This window comes from Petaurus breviceps, unplaced genomic scaffold, assembly GCF_028583685.1.
Source record: "Petaurus breviceps papuanus isolate PSGF00001 unplaced genomic scaffold, PetGlider_PUasm1.0 90667, whole genome shotgun sequence".
NCBI classification, from domain to species: Eukaryota; Metazoa; Chordata; class Mammalia; order Diprotodontia; family Petauridae; genus Petaurus; species Petaurus breviceps.
In genome coordinates this window covers 8,285,654-8,304,221 of record NW_027187302.1, presented here as the reverse complement: position 1 = coordinate 8,304,221, position 18,568 = coordinate 8,285,654, and the positions used below count along the sequence as shown (strand labels likewise).

The 18,568-nt window shown below is 38.0% G+C and overlaps 1 protein-coding gene and 1 long non-coding RNA gene across 7 annotated transcripts in view; one reads left to right on the top strand and one right to left on the bottom strand.

Annotated features, from left to right (window-relative positions):
* The window catches only part of BACH2 (BTB domain and CNC homolog 2), a 429,780-nt gene that overhangs the window by 318,779 nt on the left and 92,433 nt on the right, over nt 1-18,568 (top strand). For all 5 annotated transcript variants that reach the window (XM_069065158.1, XM_069065154.1, XM_069065157.1 and 2 more), the window contains one exon: nt 9,551-9,805. In XM_069065158.1, coding sequence (XP_068921259.1) covers nt 9,563-9,805 — 243 coding nt within the window. In that variant the 5' untranslated portion in view covers nt 9,551-9,562. The remainder of the gene's footprint in view (nt 1-9,550; nt 9,806-18,568) is intronic.
* The window catches only part of LOC138143862 (uncharacterized), an 83,878-nt gene that overhangs the window by 59,245 nt on the left and 6,065 nt on the right, over nt 1-18,568 (bottom strand). The window lies entirely within an intron of this gene.

Below are 18,568 nucleotides of genomic sequence, written 5' to 3'. Positions count from 1 at the left end.
TAAACTCATTTGCATTATGGTCAAAAATTTCCTTTTAATTCCTATCATACTGCTTGGATGCTAGTCTGGATCCCTGAAAATTATTCCAGAAACCATACTCACTAGCCTGAGCTGGAAGAGTTGTAAACATTTGCATTTCCACTCTCTACCCAATCAAATCACTTGTGTCCCTTATGTACATAAGCCAAAGCCTTCAATTTCAGATTCAAGAAATAATTCACATATAGGTTGAAGTCTAGATTTATTCAACATAGTACATACCCAACTTAAAGAAGAAGCAACTGTGTTCCAACAGGTTTAAGTGTAGAGTCGCAGTTCCTAGATATAGGATCCTTTAGTCTATAGGAGTAGAGCAGAGAGAAGAGGAAATGCAGCATCCAGAAAACTCTGGACTTAGTTAAGTACTGGAAAGCTCAGAAAGTATTGCAAAACATTCCCAGCAGACCTAGCATTTCCCAAAAACTGCATAGCATTGAACTAGCCATCATCTTATCCTCTTGCTAACCCAAAGTCTCCAACTCATTTTATTAGGGAGATTTTTTCCTTTGGGAATACATGTCTGACTATGAAATGAAAATCAATAAGGAAAATATGGTTCACTTTACAGGAATTTCATTTGGCAGCAAGTTTGCTGGGGAATGTGTCCATTTCATCAAGCTGAGAGTGGGTGTGTATATAGTTTATATTTCAGATCACCTGCGCTGACCTCACGATTCCATAATGAGAAGAATCACTTTGAGAGAATGAGAAGGATGGGAATAGGAAAACTGAAAACTTGGATTTTTTTCTCTCCTTTAATTCTTTGCTTAGGCCCTCTCTTATTTTCCCACTGCACTCCCTAGAGGGTATTTCACCTGTGTGTTAACATTCTAGCTGCATTGACCTCCTGTTATGGTAACAGATGGTTCAAGTGCTTTTATTTTCCAATTTGGGATTTAACAAACTGCCAACTAATAGTCTTCACCTCCTGAATTTAATCATTTTAAAATGGGGAGGGGGGGAGGCAAAGAAAGAGAGGTGATAAAGACAGAGGCCCAAATTGCAATCAAAGCTTCTTTACCCCAAACCTTTCCCCAGTAAAGCTCAGATCAGATTCTTTCTCTGAATTGTTCAGATGCTGCCTCCATTTGGTGCAGTTTTGAATTTTAATTGGCTTTCTAACATGTTTGCCACTTTTAAACTTCATGAACCTACCCCGAGTTTCCCCACAGAGAATAGGCAGGGGCAGTCTGGTATAGGAGAAAACCAGTCCCAACCGTGTTTGATTCTGGACTCAGTGACCTCTAACATCCCTGACAGTCCTGTGATCTGTGATCCAAACAGCTGGATTGTTATAATCAATTACAAGCTGTGTGTTCCTGGGCAAGTCACTTACCTCATCTAAACCTCATTTTTATCACGTGTTGTCATCTTCACAGTTTGTTATGAAGTGTTTTCTTCATAAGCTGTAAAGCCATGTGAATCATTACTCTTGTAAAACAAAATGTCATTTTATCCATTGGGCTCCGGTGGTTGAAGGAACTTCATCTTTCTGAGGATATATCTTAATGGTATTTTGGCCGGGCCACATTTCTGCCCTTCCTCCAAACTTCTCACTCCCATGTACCTAACATCCCTATTGTGGCTCCTGACCTAAGGAGCTTACACAGGTAGAATCAGAACATTCCATTCAAAATGGACCTGAGGAATTTTTGTCTGAACTGGTAACAGAATGAAGAAAGCAGAGAGCCTTTGAACTATTTTTTTTTCTAATAACTCTCTAAACTCATTTGCATTATGGTCAAAAATTTCCTTTTTGAGCAGAACAGTATCAACAATCACAGCAGCAATATAAATGGAAATCACATTTAAAAGGCTGTCACATCCAGAATAATTGTACTAACCAATCATACAATCTTGATCACTCCTTTCAGGAGAAAGGTAGTGAACTATGGGTATGGAATGTTACATATGCTGCTAGACTAACCTGTTGGTTGGTTGGTTAGTTTTGCTGACAAAACTGCTTTTTGTTACAAGGAAAGGTTTCTGGGGAGCTGGGGGAGTAGGTCAGGAAATGACCTCAGTGTGAAAAATGGTTTTATTTTTTAATATATCTAAAGATCAGCAACTACTGGGATGCAAACTCTCTCTCTCTCTCTGTACCAGTTGGAGAATGTGGATCTAAGGTCTGTCTGTAACCAACCTTGTAGACCCAGTTAAATACATTCTCATCTTCAGTTTCAATGGGAGGAAAGAAGGGGGCAGGGAGGAGAAGTCACGTTAGCATCTCATTAGCAGTAGCTCAGCCAAGAAAGTGTCTTCCAGAGAATAGAACTGTTGTCACTGTTGCTTGGCTTCTCTACTCAAAACCTAGAGCCCAACATTGTCACTGTCCTGGCTTGTCATGCTTCACAGAATTTCCACAGGGTAAAGCCCTCCCAGATTAGAAAACAAACAAATGAAAGAAAAGAAAACCACAACCCTAGGAAGTTGTTTTTGTTGTTTTGTTTTTCTTAGAAAAACATAACCAACTAATTACCATAGCATAGTTTTTTTTAAGACTGCTGCCTTTGAGTTTGGTGTTAATATTGGAATTAAGCAGTCCAGCATTACAAAACACAGCTTTTTTTCCTTGCTGGTTCTTGCTGAATTTGACTGCTGTTTGGCTTTTGTGAGCAGATTTGTGGGGTTTGACCTTGGTTTATTTCCTAAGAATAATTCCTGTCAGGTTCTAGAAACCCTCTGCTCCTTCTCCTCTTCCCCCTCTTTCCCCTCCTCCTCCTCCTCCTTTGGGGAGAACTGTTTTGGGGAGGGTCAAATCTATAACTGTGTGCTAAGTACAAATGCAGAGTGAGTCCTATTAAAATGTAAAACGATCCGTTGAGTCATCCTCTCCTTAGTTTGACTCAGATACTTTATGGCGCACTTTGCATGTCATTTATTTCTAATGATTTCCCCATGGAAAAGGGTATCTGATGGAATTCAGGCAAATTGGAGATTGTTCTAAGTAAAACCAAGCTTATATATTTTCAGTATTAACCCTTAGCTTTCAGTTTCCCAGTTCTTAAATTACTTCTTTTAGGGCTTTTACCCTTCCTTTAAAAGAGGGGTAAATAGGTAATTTAGGTGGCACAGAGGATAGTTCCAGGCTTGGAGTCAGGAAGATTCATCTTCTTGAGTTCAAATCTATGCTCAGATATTTACTAGTTGTGTGACTCTGGGCAAGTCACTTAACCTGTTTGTCTCAGTTAACTCATCTGTAAAATGAGCTAGAGAAGGAAATGGCAAACCACCCCAGTTATCTTTAAAATGTTGTATGTCTTATCCCATGGGGTTGTTACAAAATAAATGTATAAATCTTAAAGCATCTATACTATGAGGAGTTATAATGATTCTTCACTGCCCTTATCTATTATTTCTAGAGTCTCATCAAAACATGTGAAAGACTAATGGATTGGTAATATAATATTACTGTTACTTCTTTCTTGTGTATTGATCCAATTAGAAGAATATGTAGGTTTTATGATTTAAAGTGACCAAAGGATGGAGAGCTGAAAGGTTCCTTAAAAATCATCTCGTCCAACCCATTCATTTTTATAGATGGGAACATCTTCTTAAAACTTAGATATAGAAACGTGTGTGTATGTATATACACATATATCACTATGTACTATCATAATTTGTATGACTTTTATCATATATTTTAAGAGAGGGAGACACCATCTCCGAACAACTGTGATTGTCCCTAGCCCTTTCTGAATGTCTTCTGCTTTGCATTATATCCATTGTTCCAGGCTGTGTTATCTCTCATTAAGTTGGACTTTCTCCTTCAATGGTTAGTGCTAGTAGGTCCTGATTAATGCAAATAATGAAACCTCCAAAGTAGCTGCATTATTTGAATTTGTGCCACATATTCCCATTAGGCTAGAATTACCATATTTTACATAATCACAATTTTGAATGGTAGTAATGTGAATGCATGTGACTACTTCAGGAGGATTCATTATTTATACTAATCAGGACCTATCTATAAAGTGAAATCTTCCATTAAGTTTCCAGAACCATTCAGAATTGTTAAGGCTCTAATGTTATAATTACTTCTAGGCATCATCCTTAAGTTTCTACTTTCATGACTCTATAAGCACACACACAAAGAATGTTTACAGTACTTCATGTCAAGTTCTTACTGTAGTCACTGAAAGGATTAGAACCACTAATAGGCACCACAGTCCTGAGAGTTATAGGCTTCACCAGATTGCTGAAGACATCCAAAAAAGGTTAAGAAATCCTGCTTTAAGGTACTAAAATTGGTTTAGTTTGTATTAATGTCAGTGTTAGGCTTATAAAAAAGCACTTTTAAAAAAATGGATCACTCCACTTCTATAAAGAAGAGAAGGAAGGATGGATGGATGGACTAGGTGCCTATTATATGTGAAGCAACTAGGTGGATAGAGCTCTGGGTCTGGAGTCAGAAAGACCTGAGTTCAAATCCAGTCTCAGGCACTTACTAGCTGTCTAGAAAAGTCACTTAACCTCTGTTTGCCTTAATTCACTGGAGAAGGAAATGGCAAAGCATTCCAGTATTGTTGCCGAGAAAACCCCAAGGACAGCATGATCCATGGGGTCACAAAGAGTCAGACACGACTGAATGACTGAAGAATAACAACATATGTTAGGCACTGTGTTAAGTGCTTTATAAATATTATTTCATTTAATCCTCATAACTGTCCCAGGAGAGAAATACTATTAATATCCCCATTTTACAGTTGAGGAAACTGAGGCAAATAGGGGTTAAGTGACTTGACCAAGTCACATGGCTAATAAGTGTGTGAGGAAGGATTTGAACTCAGGTCTTGTTGACTCTAGGTCCAACTCTTCATAGAGTGAACCACCTAGCTGCCTCTGGCTTATGTTTCAATGTTAATAACCAAGTTCCATATAGTTATATTTCTTCCTCATCCAAAAGGTAACTGAGTATTTTGAAGTGATTCTTATATTCTAAAATTCTATAAACTTGACAACTCTTTTCTAAAATTCTTATCATCAGTGCAAATTCAATGTTCGAGTCAAAGAAGTATTTACTTAAACATACAGTTAAAAAGGAAAAATGTGGTTGGAGTTTCACATGAAATAGTTTGTGTTTTGTTTTTCTTCATTACCTCTGAGGGATCTTATTATTCATTTCATTTCATCTGGAACATTCTAGACACAATGGTTTGTCTGAAAGAGTTAACCTTCTAAACTCATTCATGAATCAGAGGTCTTTTGGATTTTCCACTGAAATTTTTCTACAGGCCTTCATTTTCACACTTGTGCCTCTAGAATACCACTAAACATTTTAATTTCTGAGTCACTCTATATCCATCTATAAACGGACTGAGGAGTTAGAAGACAATGTGCATAGTAGTTGTATTGTTTTCACTTAGGTTTTTTTGAAGAGGTTGAGAGGTCATTATCCTTCTAATAAAATAATAGCAATGATACCTTTAAGGTCCCTGTCATCTGTGCAGTCATCTAAGTTGGGGAATCTGGGCCTTTTTTCCCAAGACACGACAATCTAGAGGTCTCTTGACAGTATTTGCCATACTTGAACAGAATAGAAACAACCAAATTCTGCACCCACTAGATTAGCAAGAGTAGTCACTTTTAAATGCCAAATGGCACCTTCTTCAGTTGAGCTCTTCCCTAGGTTGACCCTGCTTGGCCCAGCTTTGTTTCACCCTACCCTCACCTTCAGTTTTCCTGGCATCTCTGCTCAGAGAATGTCTTTGGACCTCTACTTCTCTACAGAAAAATTTCTCTCTGAAATTAGATCTGAGGGAATGTTTTGTACAGCTAGCCTCAGGTAAAATATTTCTAGTTGCAGTTCTGAACTTAAATGAAGAAAACTGGGAGAGGAGGGAATAGAGACAAAGGTACACACACATTACTCATTCTTTCTGGGCAAAAGAGGGAGAACCAGAGTAAAAACCTTTGGAAAGCTTCTTTCCAATCTAATTCTCACTATGTATATATGTAACATTTTTGAATGCTTAGAGTAAGGACTCATTTTCAGATTCCTCTGGATCCTGTTACCCACTAGCTAGAAATTACTTTGTTCGTTCTTTGGATATCTTCTATTCTACTATAAAATTATAGGAGTTACTATGGCACTTAATATTGGGTGGCACATGTGGTGTGTGTGTGTGTGTGTGTGTGTGTGTGTGTGTGTGTGTGTGTGTAAAGAAAGAGGAAGCACAGTCAGGTACTGAAGCCTTTTTTTGATCTTAGTATGAAGTGGCAAGAGTAGAATTCAGTTTGGTTCCATTGGTCTAACTGAAACATCAACAAATTAGAAGGCATTCCTACATAGCCAGAACTATCCAGATAACTAGATAATTGTAGAAAGATAAGAATTTATAGATTTTTGGAGGGAGATTAAGAAACTAAAGATGTTGCACTCAAATAAAATGGCCAGGAAATAGATGGGATAGGGGAGATAGTAAGTCTGCAGATACTATAAAGGCTTGCAAGCTGACACAAGGAGACTAACAAAGATCATGGAGTGAAGGGATAAAATTGAGAAAATTACCAAACAAGGAAATTTCTAGGAAAAGCTTCCTGATAGATAATGATTTTAGACCAGAAGATGTCTTCTGAAATAACATGAAAACTCCCTGAAAATACAAGGGCTCCCCCAAAAGCCTTGGGCAATTTTAGCTTAAAATAGCATGAAGACTTTTGGGGATATGCTTTATGTGTGTATATGTGTATTGTGTAGGTGTGTATGTATGTGTGCATATACATATACCCGTATACTTATGTATGTATGTATGTATGTGTGTGTATATATATATACATATATATATATATATATATCAGAGGACACTATCCTCTGCACAGAAGAGGTATCTTAGATGACCTGTTGAACCTATTCTGTATCTCAAATTAGTTCCCTAAAATTTTATTTCCTCCATAGCAAGCATTTCTCATCATAGTACAGATACTGATGTCTATTGCCCAATAGATAGTGAAGGAAGAGAGAGGTCCAGGGATACTCACTCATTCAGTATATATTTATTGAGCACATATTATGTTACATACTCAATGAATACCTGGGGATTGATTGATTGAGAGAATTGAATTTGATGGTAGAAAGAATAGTAATTTTTAAAGCTAAGAGCAAAGTGGATAGTTGAGAGAACCCTGGAGATAATCCTATTCACGTGAGTGCTTATACAATAGAAAAATAAAGAGGAAGTGAAAATGGAGCACATATATCTTCTGACTAAGTAATGAACAGTTTAGCACTAGTTTCCTCAGCACAAAGAGATGCCATGTAAGCTAAATCTCATGCCCTGGCTTATAGCCATTGCACCTAAATTATACCAGCCAGGATGTTCTGATTGTAGAGAAAATGCATCCCAGAAAGGAAAGGGCACATCAGCTTTGCTGCTCTCTCCAGGACTGCTAGGATTCTTTTGGATAAATAGGGTTTGGGGGTTGTGGAGTTTAGGGGGTGGGGAACTTGCAGGGATGTATTGGACATCTCATTGGTTTAAGGAATAACTGCTGAGCAAACACCTTCTACCAATGCAGGTCACTGTCTCTCTGCTTCTTAGTTTTAGAGAGTTTGTCCAGGGTACTGAGAAATTAAGTGATTAGCCCAAGGTCTCAGAGCCAGGGTGTGTCAATGGTGGACTTGAAGCCACTCTGACTGACTTCAAGGCTGGCTTTCTTTCCCCTATACCATACTACCTCTCAAATAAGCTTATGGGTGTATATTCCATAAACCTATTTAAAGTGGAGCCAAATCCACACAAGCAGGATGGTAATGGGATGGAGGACCATTAAGGTAAGTGTTTGTGAAATGTTTGGATTTCTTTGATTAAAGGCGTTGGACCTGAATAAAAATGTTATTATTAAGGTGTGCCTCACTCTAGCAGTAGATCTTTAAAAAAAAAAAAGTCATATGTAAGTTGTATTACATTTTTTTACTAAGGGAACTTATTGTTAAAGGAAATATAACAACAAATCCTTTTGTAAGGCAAAGAATCATTCTCTTAAAATGTGCCATCACTACCTAGTCTATCTTTGTTTGGGCGGGGTGGGGGGGAGGGGGGGGAGACTATCCTGATTTTATCATTGTGTTTCCTTAGAATGGATGTAGATCTATTCTGTTGGTAAGATGGTGGGGATTGTTAGTAAATCAGTGACAGATGGCTGACTACCTGTGACTAAGCAAAGATTAAGGCATCCAGTTGTACTTCTTACTTCAAAGAGCTACACGTTTTTCAGTGCAGTGTCATCTTCCTTCTGACATAGATCACAACCTCTCCACTCTTCATTAGATGATTTCATGCACTTCTGTGGCCCCAAAATAAATCATCCTCTGGATGACCAACCTTCTTGTAAGAAGCCTCTCCAAATATACCGGGGCGGGGGGGGGTTCTCAATTGACAATCCGTTGCCAGTCCCACTATTAGCAACTTGGTAGGGTCTGCCAGACTCTTAGAAAATGCCAGGACACCTTTGTGGCACAGCAAGGCATCAGAGGAAGACTTTAGTAGAAGATGCAGCCGGGGCCATGTGATGAAATGGTAAAATCAGAATCCGATTGTCAGAGTCATTTAGACAGGGGTTGTTAACCTTTTTTGTATGGTGGACCTCTTGGACAGTCTAGTTAAGTCTAGGGACCCCTTCTCAGAATAATGCTTTTAAATGGACAAAACAAAATATGTAAAATCACAAAGGAAACCTTTTATATTTAATTATACTTATCAAAATATTTTAAAATATTGGTTTCCAAGTTAAGAAGCTCTGTTTTAGCAAGGTCCCTTTTTAGTCCTTGCTAATATTAGGCATCATTATTATAGTTACAAAAACTAAATCCCTAGTGTCTAAGCCAAATTCTGAAATCACCCTGGTGATATATGTTTCAACAATTCATTCATTCATCTGAGTGCCAAGTGAGCATTCATCCACCCAACAGACATTGATTCATTCAACAATCCACGTACTTCAGAGTTATTTTGTTGCTGTTCAGTTCAATTCAACCAACACTTATTTAGCCAATTTATACCAGGCACTGGAAATAAAGGGACGAAAACAAGGTGGTCTCTGCCCTTAAGGAGCTTATAGTCTACATTTTTGTTAGCAGAAATCCTAATTAGTTCTTTGTTTTGGACTATCTGTGTGTATGGTGTGACTTTTTTTTAATCTTGTAAAAAAAAATCAGCCTTCAAAACGTTGGAGAATTGATACCTTTTTAAAATCCTGTATCTTCTGTTTAAAAAAAAAAATCCTATCTGTATTTGCTACTGTGGGTGGATAAGGAACCTAATAAAGGAGACGGATAAAGGTCTGTGATAGAAAATGTCTTTTGAGATAGTTTTCCTGAGCTTATTGTTGTAGCAGAGAATTAATGTGCTGATCAGCAGTTTTACCATTTGCTGCCTAGTTCATGCAGGACACAGAAACCATGATGTCATCTTTCTTTGCCTCTCTCATTTTCTCTCCAACTGGTGTGTGTGTGTGTGTGTGTGTCTTTCTCAAACTCTGGTAAATACAATAACTCTCATTTCTATTTTAGGGTGTGAACGGAATGTCTGTGGATGAGAAGACTGACTCCCCCATGTATGTGTATGAGTCAACAGTCCATTGTACCAATATCCTCCTGTGCCTCAATGACCAGCGGAAGAAGGATATTCTTTGTGATGTGACTTTGATTGTGGAAAGGAAAGAGTTCCGAGCCCACCGGGCTGTGTTGGCAGCATGCAGCGAATACTTCTGGCAAGCTTTGGTAGGGCAGACGAAACATGACTTGGTTGTCAGCCTGCCTGAGGAGGTACAGTATTTTTATTTGTTACAGTTGATGATGGTGGCCAATCAGTTGATTGATAATGTTGATTTGTGTGCCCACTTTCATTTGTTTGCATGCTTGCTTGTCTACCAAGTAACACACCGTATCCATCTCACAGACTTATGATCCCATGCATAGAAGGAGTGGGGCACATATGTCTCTGAGGTATGGTTATGAACAAATCACCTTATTTTAAAGGAACATGACCTTCTATGTGGCTTATAGCCCCTTTCTGTGTTCACTTAACCTTCTGGTTATGAGTATGCCAGTCCAAGGATGTTGTGGGATTTGAATCAATTACTGTTGCTGTGATTTTTCAGTTTCATTGGGCTTAAGGATTGTCGGATTTCCCTTGAGAGTGAAGAAATGAAAGTATTCACAGGACCTTCCTTTGGGGGACTGGGGGGAGAGAGGGAGTAATAAAAACAGCCAACCTTTCAACAGTTGCTATAACAAAAACTCTCAAATGAGTAAACTTGCCTTGTTTGCCATTATTGAAAATATCTTATAAAAACTTATTTCATTTCTCTCTGTGGCTGTACCTGGTAGGTCTGTGCTAATGGGACACTTAGGTGGCCTCATAGGTTTTGATCTAGAGATTTAATTCAATGGTTCTGGTTGAGCTTTAGAACCTCCTAGGTTAAGCTGCCCCATGGAAGGCCATGAAGTCCACTGATCCTTTAAACTGTGTTTCTCCCAATTTCCTATCTTGTGTACAGCTACTTGAATCCTTCCCTGCCCATCATCCTGATTTTTCTTTCCTAATATGGATCATTTTTAGACCTTTTGTTCAAGTTGAAAAAAACCCATGGGGACCAGAGAAGGAAGATAAACATAGCAATGCCAAACATTGCATCTTATGGCTTCCCATTGGCTTTCTCACACCTTCACCTGTAAACAATTCAAATTTTTCTTTCAAACTTTGTCAGAACTTTGCCTTAAACAAATTCCTCTGCATGCCCAAAACAAATGATTTTACTACTGACTAACAGTGTAGTGGCAAAGAGTTTAAAAGCAGGAAATTTATGAATATCCAAGATTTTTATATTAATAACTTGTTAGGTCAGCTCTTTGGGGGTACTTCATCATCAATGCTTAGACATCTCTATCTGCTAGATGAGAAGTCTAGTACCAATTTGGCATGAGTCAGCTAAATCAATCGTAAAAATTATGATTTTTGAGGGGACATTTCAGGCAATTGGTGAAGAATAGGAATAAGACTTAGGGGCCTTTATTTTTCAGTTCAGGACTGGCAGAAAATATTCTGCATTAAATAAAATTCTATCCCAATTTCTCCCACTGAAATGCTTCATTTTGAACAATTCTAAACATCATCTCAGCTTTATAATTATATGATATTTTACTGTAAACGTTTGACCTTGAAAGGTATAGTAGTGAAGTATGGTATAAATTGAAAAGTCTAAATAAGAATTGTTAAACATACTACATGTATATTGCCAACTTTCAAAGAATTAGAATACAGTGAAATATATTTAGCAGGAAAATTATTCTAAGCACTTTAGGTCTTATAATGTTCCAAGGTCATTAACTGTCACTATATGATGATCTTGATGAGAAAGGGCATGGCATACCCAAGGAGTCTCCTTTTTGATCAAATCCCTTAGAACAGTTTGTTTAGAGGAAATGAGATGGTTCACTAGGACTTGAGTTCAAATCCAGTTTCAGACACTAACTGGATGACCCTGGTCAAATCATTAAACGCCTGTCTGCTTCAGTATTCTCATCTGTAAAAATGAAAATAATAATAGCATCTGCCTCCCTGGGTTGTGAGGATAAAATAAGATATAATATTTGTAAGATGCTTTGCAAATCTTAAAGCATTATGTAAATGCTAGCTATTATTCCTATTATTATAATTTGCTTGTCATTGGTCTCTTCTTACATAGACAGGATAACACTACCCACAAAAAGTCCTGCTATTTTAATTTTCTGACTATTTATATTCCAGATAAAAAGTCAACAGGACCATATTGATTTTTTTCTCTTCTAGACATGTGTAAAGTGATCACTGGGCCCCATGTGATCTCTACCTTCTATATCATTTATAGCATTCCAGTTAGTGCATAGGTGAAACTTTCTGCTCAGAACTTTAATTACTTCTTCTTACTGAGGGATAAAGATAAATTAAGTATGCTCATATTCCCTATCTTTGAATATCACATCAGCTTAGGGCAGTTCTCAGAGGTGGGTTTTTCGTTGTTTCTAATGATATTTGAGTAGCCACAACATGCAGGCTAAAATCCCACTGAAGTCAATAATGTTATTGTCTTGCTTGTTTCCATGATAACTTCACAATTTAATCTCATGGAGGAAAAAAAATCACATACCTGATTAAAATTTCACGTACCTGGTCAAATCGCCCAATTCACAGGAACCCCTGGCACTGACCCATGATTATTCACTTCTCTGCCCATCTTTTGACTGACCAAAAGTTTGCAGGGAGTTTCAGACTGGCTCCAAAGTAGAATCTTACATATCCCATTCCAATCTTGGGCTCCCAGTCTTTTTGTTCAGCCTCCTCTGTTCTTGCTTTTATAATATCCTACCCAGAAAATCTGATTGCTGGGAGATCATCAGCTTATTTCCCTGAAAACTGTAGGTATATGCAACAAAAAAACCTTTGGCCACTCAAAATCTGCCTATTTCAAAAACAACAACCAAAAAAATAGCAAGAGATACCCACTACCCCAAAGTCTGTTGAGGCCAGAACTCTTGGGATCTTTCCTGGCATTAGACAATAGAATCCTTGGTAAGCTGAGTCCCAATAAATAGCAATACAAGACTACTCAAAAGGAAGGTAGAAATGGCATTAATGGTATTAAATGGCAAATATTTGCATGAACTATTAGAAGTTTCCAACTCAATACAAACACAGAACTTTCAAAAATGATTCCATGTTAGCTAGCATTTATATGGCACTTTGAGATTTACAAAGCACTTTACATATATATGTATATATATATATATATATATAATCTTATATCTTGCTCGTATGTCTTCTGCTACTATATACGCCTTCACCCATGTCTCACAGGATGAAGTGGACTTATTCTTTACAAAGGCTAACTTTTACTCTGCCTGCTCAAATGATCCCATTCCATCCCATCTCCTTCAACATATTGCCCTTTCTGTCATCCCCACTCCAATACTAATTCACAATCTCTGTCTAGTGGCTCATTTCCTAATGCCTACAATGTGCCAATGTCTCTCCCACCCTCAAAAAAAAACCTTACTTGATTTCTTCCATCCCCTAATTATTGCCCTGTATCTTTATTACCCTTTGTGGCTAAACTCCTTGAAAAGGCTGCCTTGATAGATACCTTCACTTTCTCCTCGCACTGTCTTTTTAACTCCCTACAATCTATCTTCTTACCTTATCTTTCCACCAAAACTGCTCTATCCAAAGCTACCAGTGATCTCTCAGTTGCCAAATCCAGTGTCCTTTTCTCATTCCTCATTTTCCTTGACCTCTCTGCAGCCTTTGACACTGCTGATCACCCTCTCCTCCTTGATACTCTTCTCTCTGGGTTTTGACTCTTTCCTTGTTCACCTTCTACTTGTCCATCCACTTTTTCTGAGTCCCATTTTCTTGATACTCATCCAGATCACACCCTCTAACCATAAGTGTCCCATAGGGTTCTATCCTGAGTCCTCTTCTCTTCTCTCTCATATCTTCCCTGTCCCATGGATTTAATTACCATCTCTCTACTGATGCTTCTCTAATCCACCTATCCTGCACCAGCCTCTCCCCACCAACTGTCTTTCAAACATCTCACACTAGATATCCAGTAGACATCTTAAACTCAACATGTTTAGAACTGAGCTTATTATCTTTTGCTCTAAACCCTCCCCAACTTCTGCCTTCCCTATTATTATAGAGAAACGTTATCTTCCCAGACCCTTAGGCTTGCAATCTAAATGTCATCCTTGACTCCTTACTATCTCTCAGTTCCCCATATCTAGTCTGTAACCCAGGCAAATCTATTTCCCCTTCTCTCCCAATTTCTTGTACAATATATCCCCTTCTCTCATCTGATGCTGTCACCACTCTGTGACTGGCCCTCATCACCTCACACCTGACTGTTCTAAGAGCCTGCTGGTGAGTCTGCCTACCTCAAGCCTCTCCCCACTCTTACTTGATTTTCATACCCCTTTATCTTAATCAGGTAAATTATTTTGAAAAATAAAACCCCAAGATAACCATGATAAATATCACTTTTTCTGGTTTCAAAGCAAAACATGTAAGAGAATTGTTCAGATTCTTCCAGGAAATTATATTTTTTCAAAAAGGACTCAGTGGACAAACCATTGAAAAAATACCTCCTTCCGATATACCTCTATGTATATAATCCTCCTTGTAGAAAGTAGTCCTTGGCTACACTTTACAATTTTAGATAAAACAATAGCTTAGCCTTGTCTGTGGGTCAGTGGAGTGTCTTCTTCTGAATGTCAACCAGAGGAGGAAAAGTATAATCATAAACTAATGTTTCTCAGTTTCTAAGTCACAGAGAGCAGCAGCTTAATGGCATTCCTTAGAGAAATACGACATATAAGCCTCTACATGTAAATCTCCTTCAAAAATAAGGATATTTGGTCTCATAAAGAAACTCTGCTCTGTGTTTACATTTTTAAAAGTAGTATGCTGGGGCAGCTAGTTGGCACAGTGAGTAGAGCACTGGTCCTGGAGTAAGGAGGACCTGAGTTCAAATGTGGCCTGAGACATTTAACACTTACTAGCTGTCAGACCTTGGGCAAGACACTTAACCCCAATTGCCCTGCCTTCCTCCTCCAAAAAGACCAAAAAAAAAATAAGAGTAGTATGCCAGCAGTGAGCAGGCTGTGCCATGGGACTAGTGAAGAAAAGCAACATAAAAGGATGTCATTACATTTTTTACAAATGTAAAAAAAAAAAAAGATAGGCTAATTATGTGTCAGGAATGATGAGTAGACATCCCCATCCCATGGGTATCTAGAGGAAAGCCCCATATGTTGGATGAACTTCTTGTGAAGGACATGTATTGTAGTGATTACTATATACCAGCCACTGCACTAAGATGCAATATACCACTCCCTGCCCTCAAAGAACTTACATTGTAATGAGGCAGATAACCTATAAACAATGGCAGACAAGGTAAATATAGAGTCAGTGGAAGATAACCTTGGAGGGGATAGCATGGTGCTTGGGGAGATCAGGAAAGAATTCTTAGAAGAAGCCAGGGATTCTCAGTTGGAAATGAGGAAGGATAACATTCCAGGCATGGGAAACAACTGTTGCTGACTCCCAGAAATTTATGGGAGCACATCTATGATAAACACGTGGCATGTTAAGCAAAAATAAGTTGCAAGCTGCATCACTGGAGGGAGTATCAACATTAGTGAGATCACAGATCCATCAAAGGATATAAGCACCCAAGGCTCTGACCTCTTCCAGGGATGTGCTGGAACCAGCTCTGACAGGTCCTTTGGGCTTAAGGATTGTCTACAACTTAGAAATCAGCACCATAAAAAGGCATGGGGAGGGGAGGAGTTAATAATGAATATTAAACTTAAAAGTCTGTGATGGGTACTTTTTTTGGTAGAGTTTGTTGTTAATATTTCCCTTCACACCTCTACCCCTTTCCCTCTGGAGTGCTTGGAAAGTGGTGCTCGACAACTACACAGTAGAAGATTCACACCAGGGCTGAGAAAAGGAGGACAGGTTGGTTAGCTACAGCTGGGCCCTTGTAGCATCTCATGAACGTTTATCACAGGTAGCCAGGGGCAGCTTATGCATTTCACATCTGGGAGAAGACCCCCTTTTTTCCCAACAGAAAGAGTAACTGACTCAGGAAATATAGTTAAGATTGAATTGATGTTACACAGCTTTTAGTTTTTAGCTGAAGGTACTATAAGGAAGGAATAAATAGAAGTAGCTAAAATAAATAATATACGTCTAACATAGGTAATTTTTAAAATGTTCTTCTAAAAAACAGAATTCTTACTGAAGAAAGGTATTTGATCAACACTGCGGAAACAATTTTGAAAGATTTAAGAACTCTTATCAAAACAATGACCATTCATGATTCCATAATAATTTATATTATGTTCCTAGAGAGGTAATGTATCCAAGGTGCAGAATGACACTTTTTTTTTAAATGGTCATTGTAGGAATTTGTTATTCTTGACTGTGCATATTATTTTTCTAAATTTTTATTACTGTTATTTCAATTTAATTATTTTAATTTTTCTAACTGTTTTTCTGGTTGTTCTCTATGACTTAGAAAACAATGTGCATTTCTTTTCTCTTTTTTTTCTTAATGGTGTGGCAGGGGATGGGAAGAAGAGAATCATTTTTTGTTTATTGAAAAAATATTCTTTAAAAAAGAAAAGTATTATGGTAGCTAGGTGATTCAGTGAATAGAGCACAGGCCCTGGAGTCAAGAGGACCTGAGTTCAAATCCTGCCTCAGACACTTATTAGCCATGTGACCTCGGGCAAGTCACTTAACCGCAATTGCCCTGCCTTCCCCCTCCAAAAAGCAAAAAAAAAAAAAAAAAGAAAGTATTTGTCACTAACTTAAATTGTGGGCAATAGGAGAACATTAATTACTACAACACATGGGTCCCAACAAGGGCAGGTAACCACATAATCTGAGTGATCTAGGAGACTTTAAAGGAAAAGGAGCTCAGGCATAATATTTCCAGGAGATAGGAAGGCTGAGCAGATTCTTATTTGAAGTTTGCCCCAGCATTTGATGCTAAAGAACATGCTTAATGCCACCAAAGCTGAGGGGCCCCATCACAGAACCTGTGAGACAGCCTTAGAATGGGGAGGGCAGGGCTTGGGTTGGTGCAGAGTGCTGGTTACACAGTATCAGGGCCCACATACCTATCACCTACCTTCTTTTTCTCCCCTATCCTGACGTGGACATTTCCTCCAACCTAATCCTCTCTTGGAGAAGGTACTTTCCTCTGTCATCCTAAACTGGATAGGATTCAGCATTCAGAAGTGTGCTGGATAAGAAAGACTTTATGGTAGAAGCAGAAGTTTAAGAGAGAGGGAAGAAACGTTGGGCCAAGGAAGTAGAAAGATTGCATGAAGGAAAGCAAAGAGCTGAGAGAGAAAAGGAAAAAGAATTTGGGAGGGTAATGGGTGTAATAATTGTAGTTTCTGCAAACAAGCATTTATAATTAGACCTCTTAGTTTAGCAGCTTTGAAGTGACTTGGATGGGAAGAATGGGATTTCCCTGAGGGTTGCCAGCTTTAAGAGTCTGAGAATCACTAGATATTACTGAATAGTCCAAACACAGATTTTGGGAAACACAGGCTATTACATATCTCTTCTGCTTCTGTTTTTAATACATTAAGAAGGGCAGATACATTAAGAATCTGCAAAAGTAACTTCCAAGCCTCCGACTTGGCCTTCAGAGTCTAAATAGGTACACAGTGAAATGAAACCATGTAAAAGGAGAGCAAATGCTATTATAATTTGACTTTCAGGGTGGTGCTGCTTGGGAAGGGGAGAATAATATACCAGGTGAAAAAAATAATCCAAGCAGGAGTTAATTTTGAAACTCAAATATGTAAGCTGTTTGAAAACCCTTCCATTTTGAAATACTAGACCCATTAAGGCCCATTTAAAGAAAATGCTGAAAAATTGCATTCCTCTTTTAGCAGTTGTGATAGAGTATATATGAACCTAAGACACATGAATAAGTGAGTTTGAATTTATCTGGAATTTTTTCAGTGACCTGATTTCAAAGCCATTTTCTTAAAGCCAACAGTGTTATATATGTGTATGTACTATTTCAACCTCATGTTATATGAAATAGCGACAGCACAGCATTTAACTTTTAAAAATGAATTTATATGAAAAAAGAGCTGATATTAGAAAATTACTTGTCTGATTTTCTGATTATTAATCAATTTGTTTGTTTTTAGTCATCATTTCCGTGCATGTGTTGGGTAAGGGGGAAATGTCCTTTATATTTTACTTCCCCCTCATACTTCTTTTGTGTAATTTCTTAATCACGTCAATTAAAATTATTAATAGTCTTCTAGACAAAGTTCGAGGCTGCGAAGTCCTCATTTGATCAGTATTCATAACTGTTATTTTGTTTTTATTCAATCACAGAATTCTGGCCTTTTAACAAGACACTTAATTAAACTTTTAATTCATGATAAGAAGTTAAATACCACTTGGGAGAGTTGTTTTTTTTTTTTTAATAGTTTCCACTTCCCATCCAGATCACACAAAAAAAAAGGTGTGATAGAAAGGCATACATGGCTGTCGGCCAGGGTGTTGTAGGTCATGCCAATATTAACTGGCAGCAAGCCATTATCCAATTAACATTGCTTCATCGTTGCAAGTAATAGCTCTTGAGTAGATGATTGAGTCATTCGTGGTATAGTGTTGAGAAAGAGCCAGTACTTCTTAGAATAGGTTTCTTATTCACTGTTATTACCTGCCCTACTTTGCCAATAAAAGTACAAAACCATTTAATCCAAATCTTGAGTCTACAACTGAACAGAAGAGAAACATTGATTGTGTATCATTTATCTTTTGCTTCCTGAAAAGATTTCAATAAAACGGGGTTGAGGGGGTAGGAGAACTGAATTACAGAAACATACAAATGCCCAGCTAAATATCCAAAGTCAAGGCCAAAATGTTGGTTTGTATTCTCTCTCTCCCTCCCTCTCTCCATCTCTCTCTCTCTCTTTCTCTCTCTCTCTCTCTCTCTCTCTCTC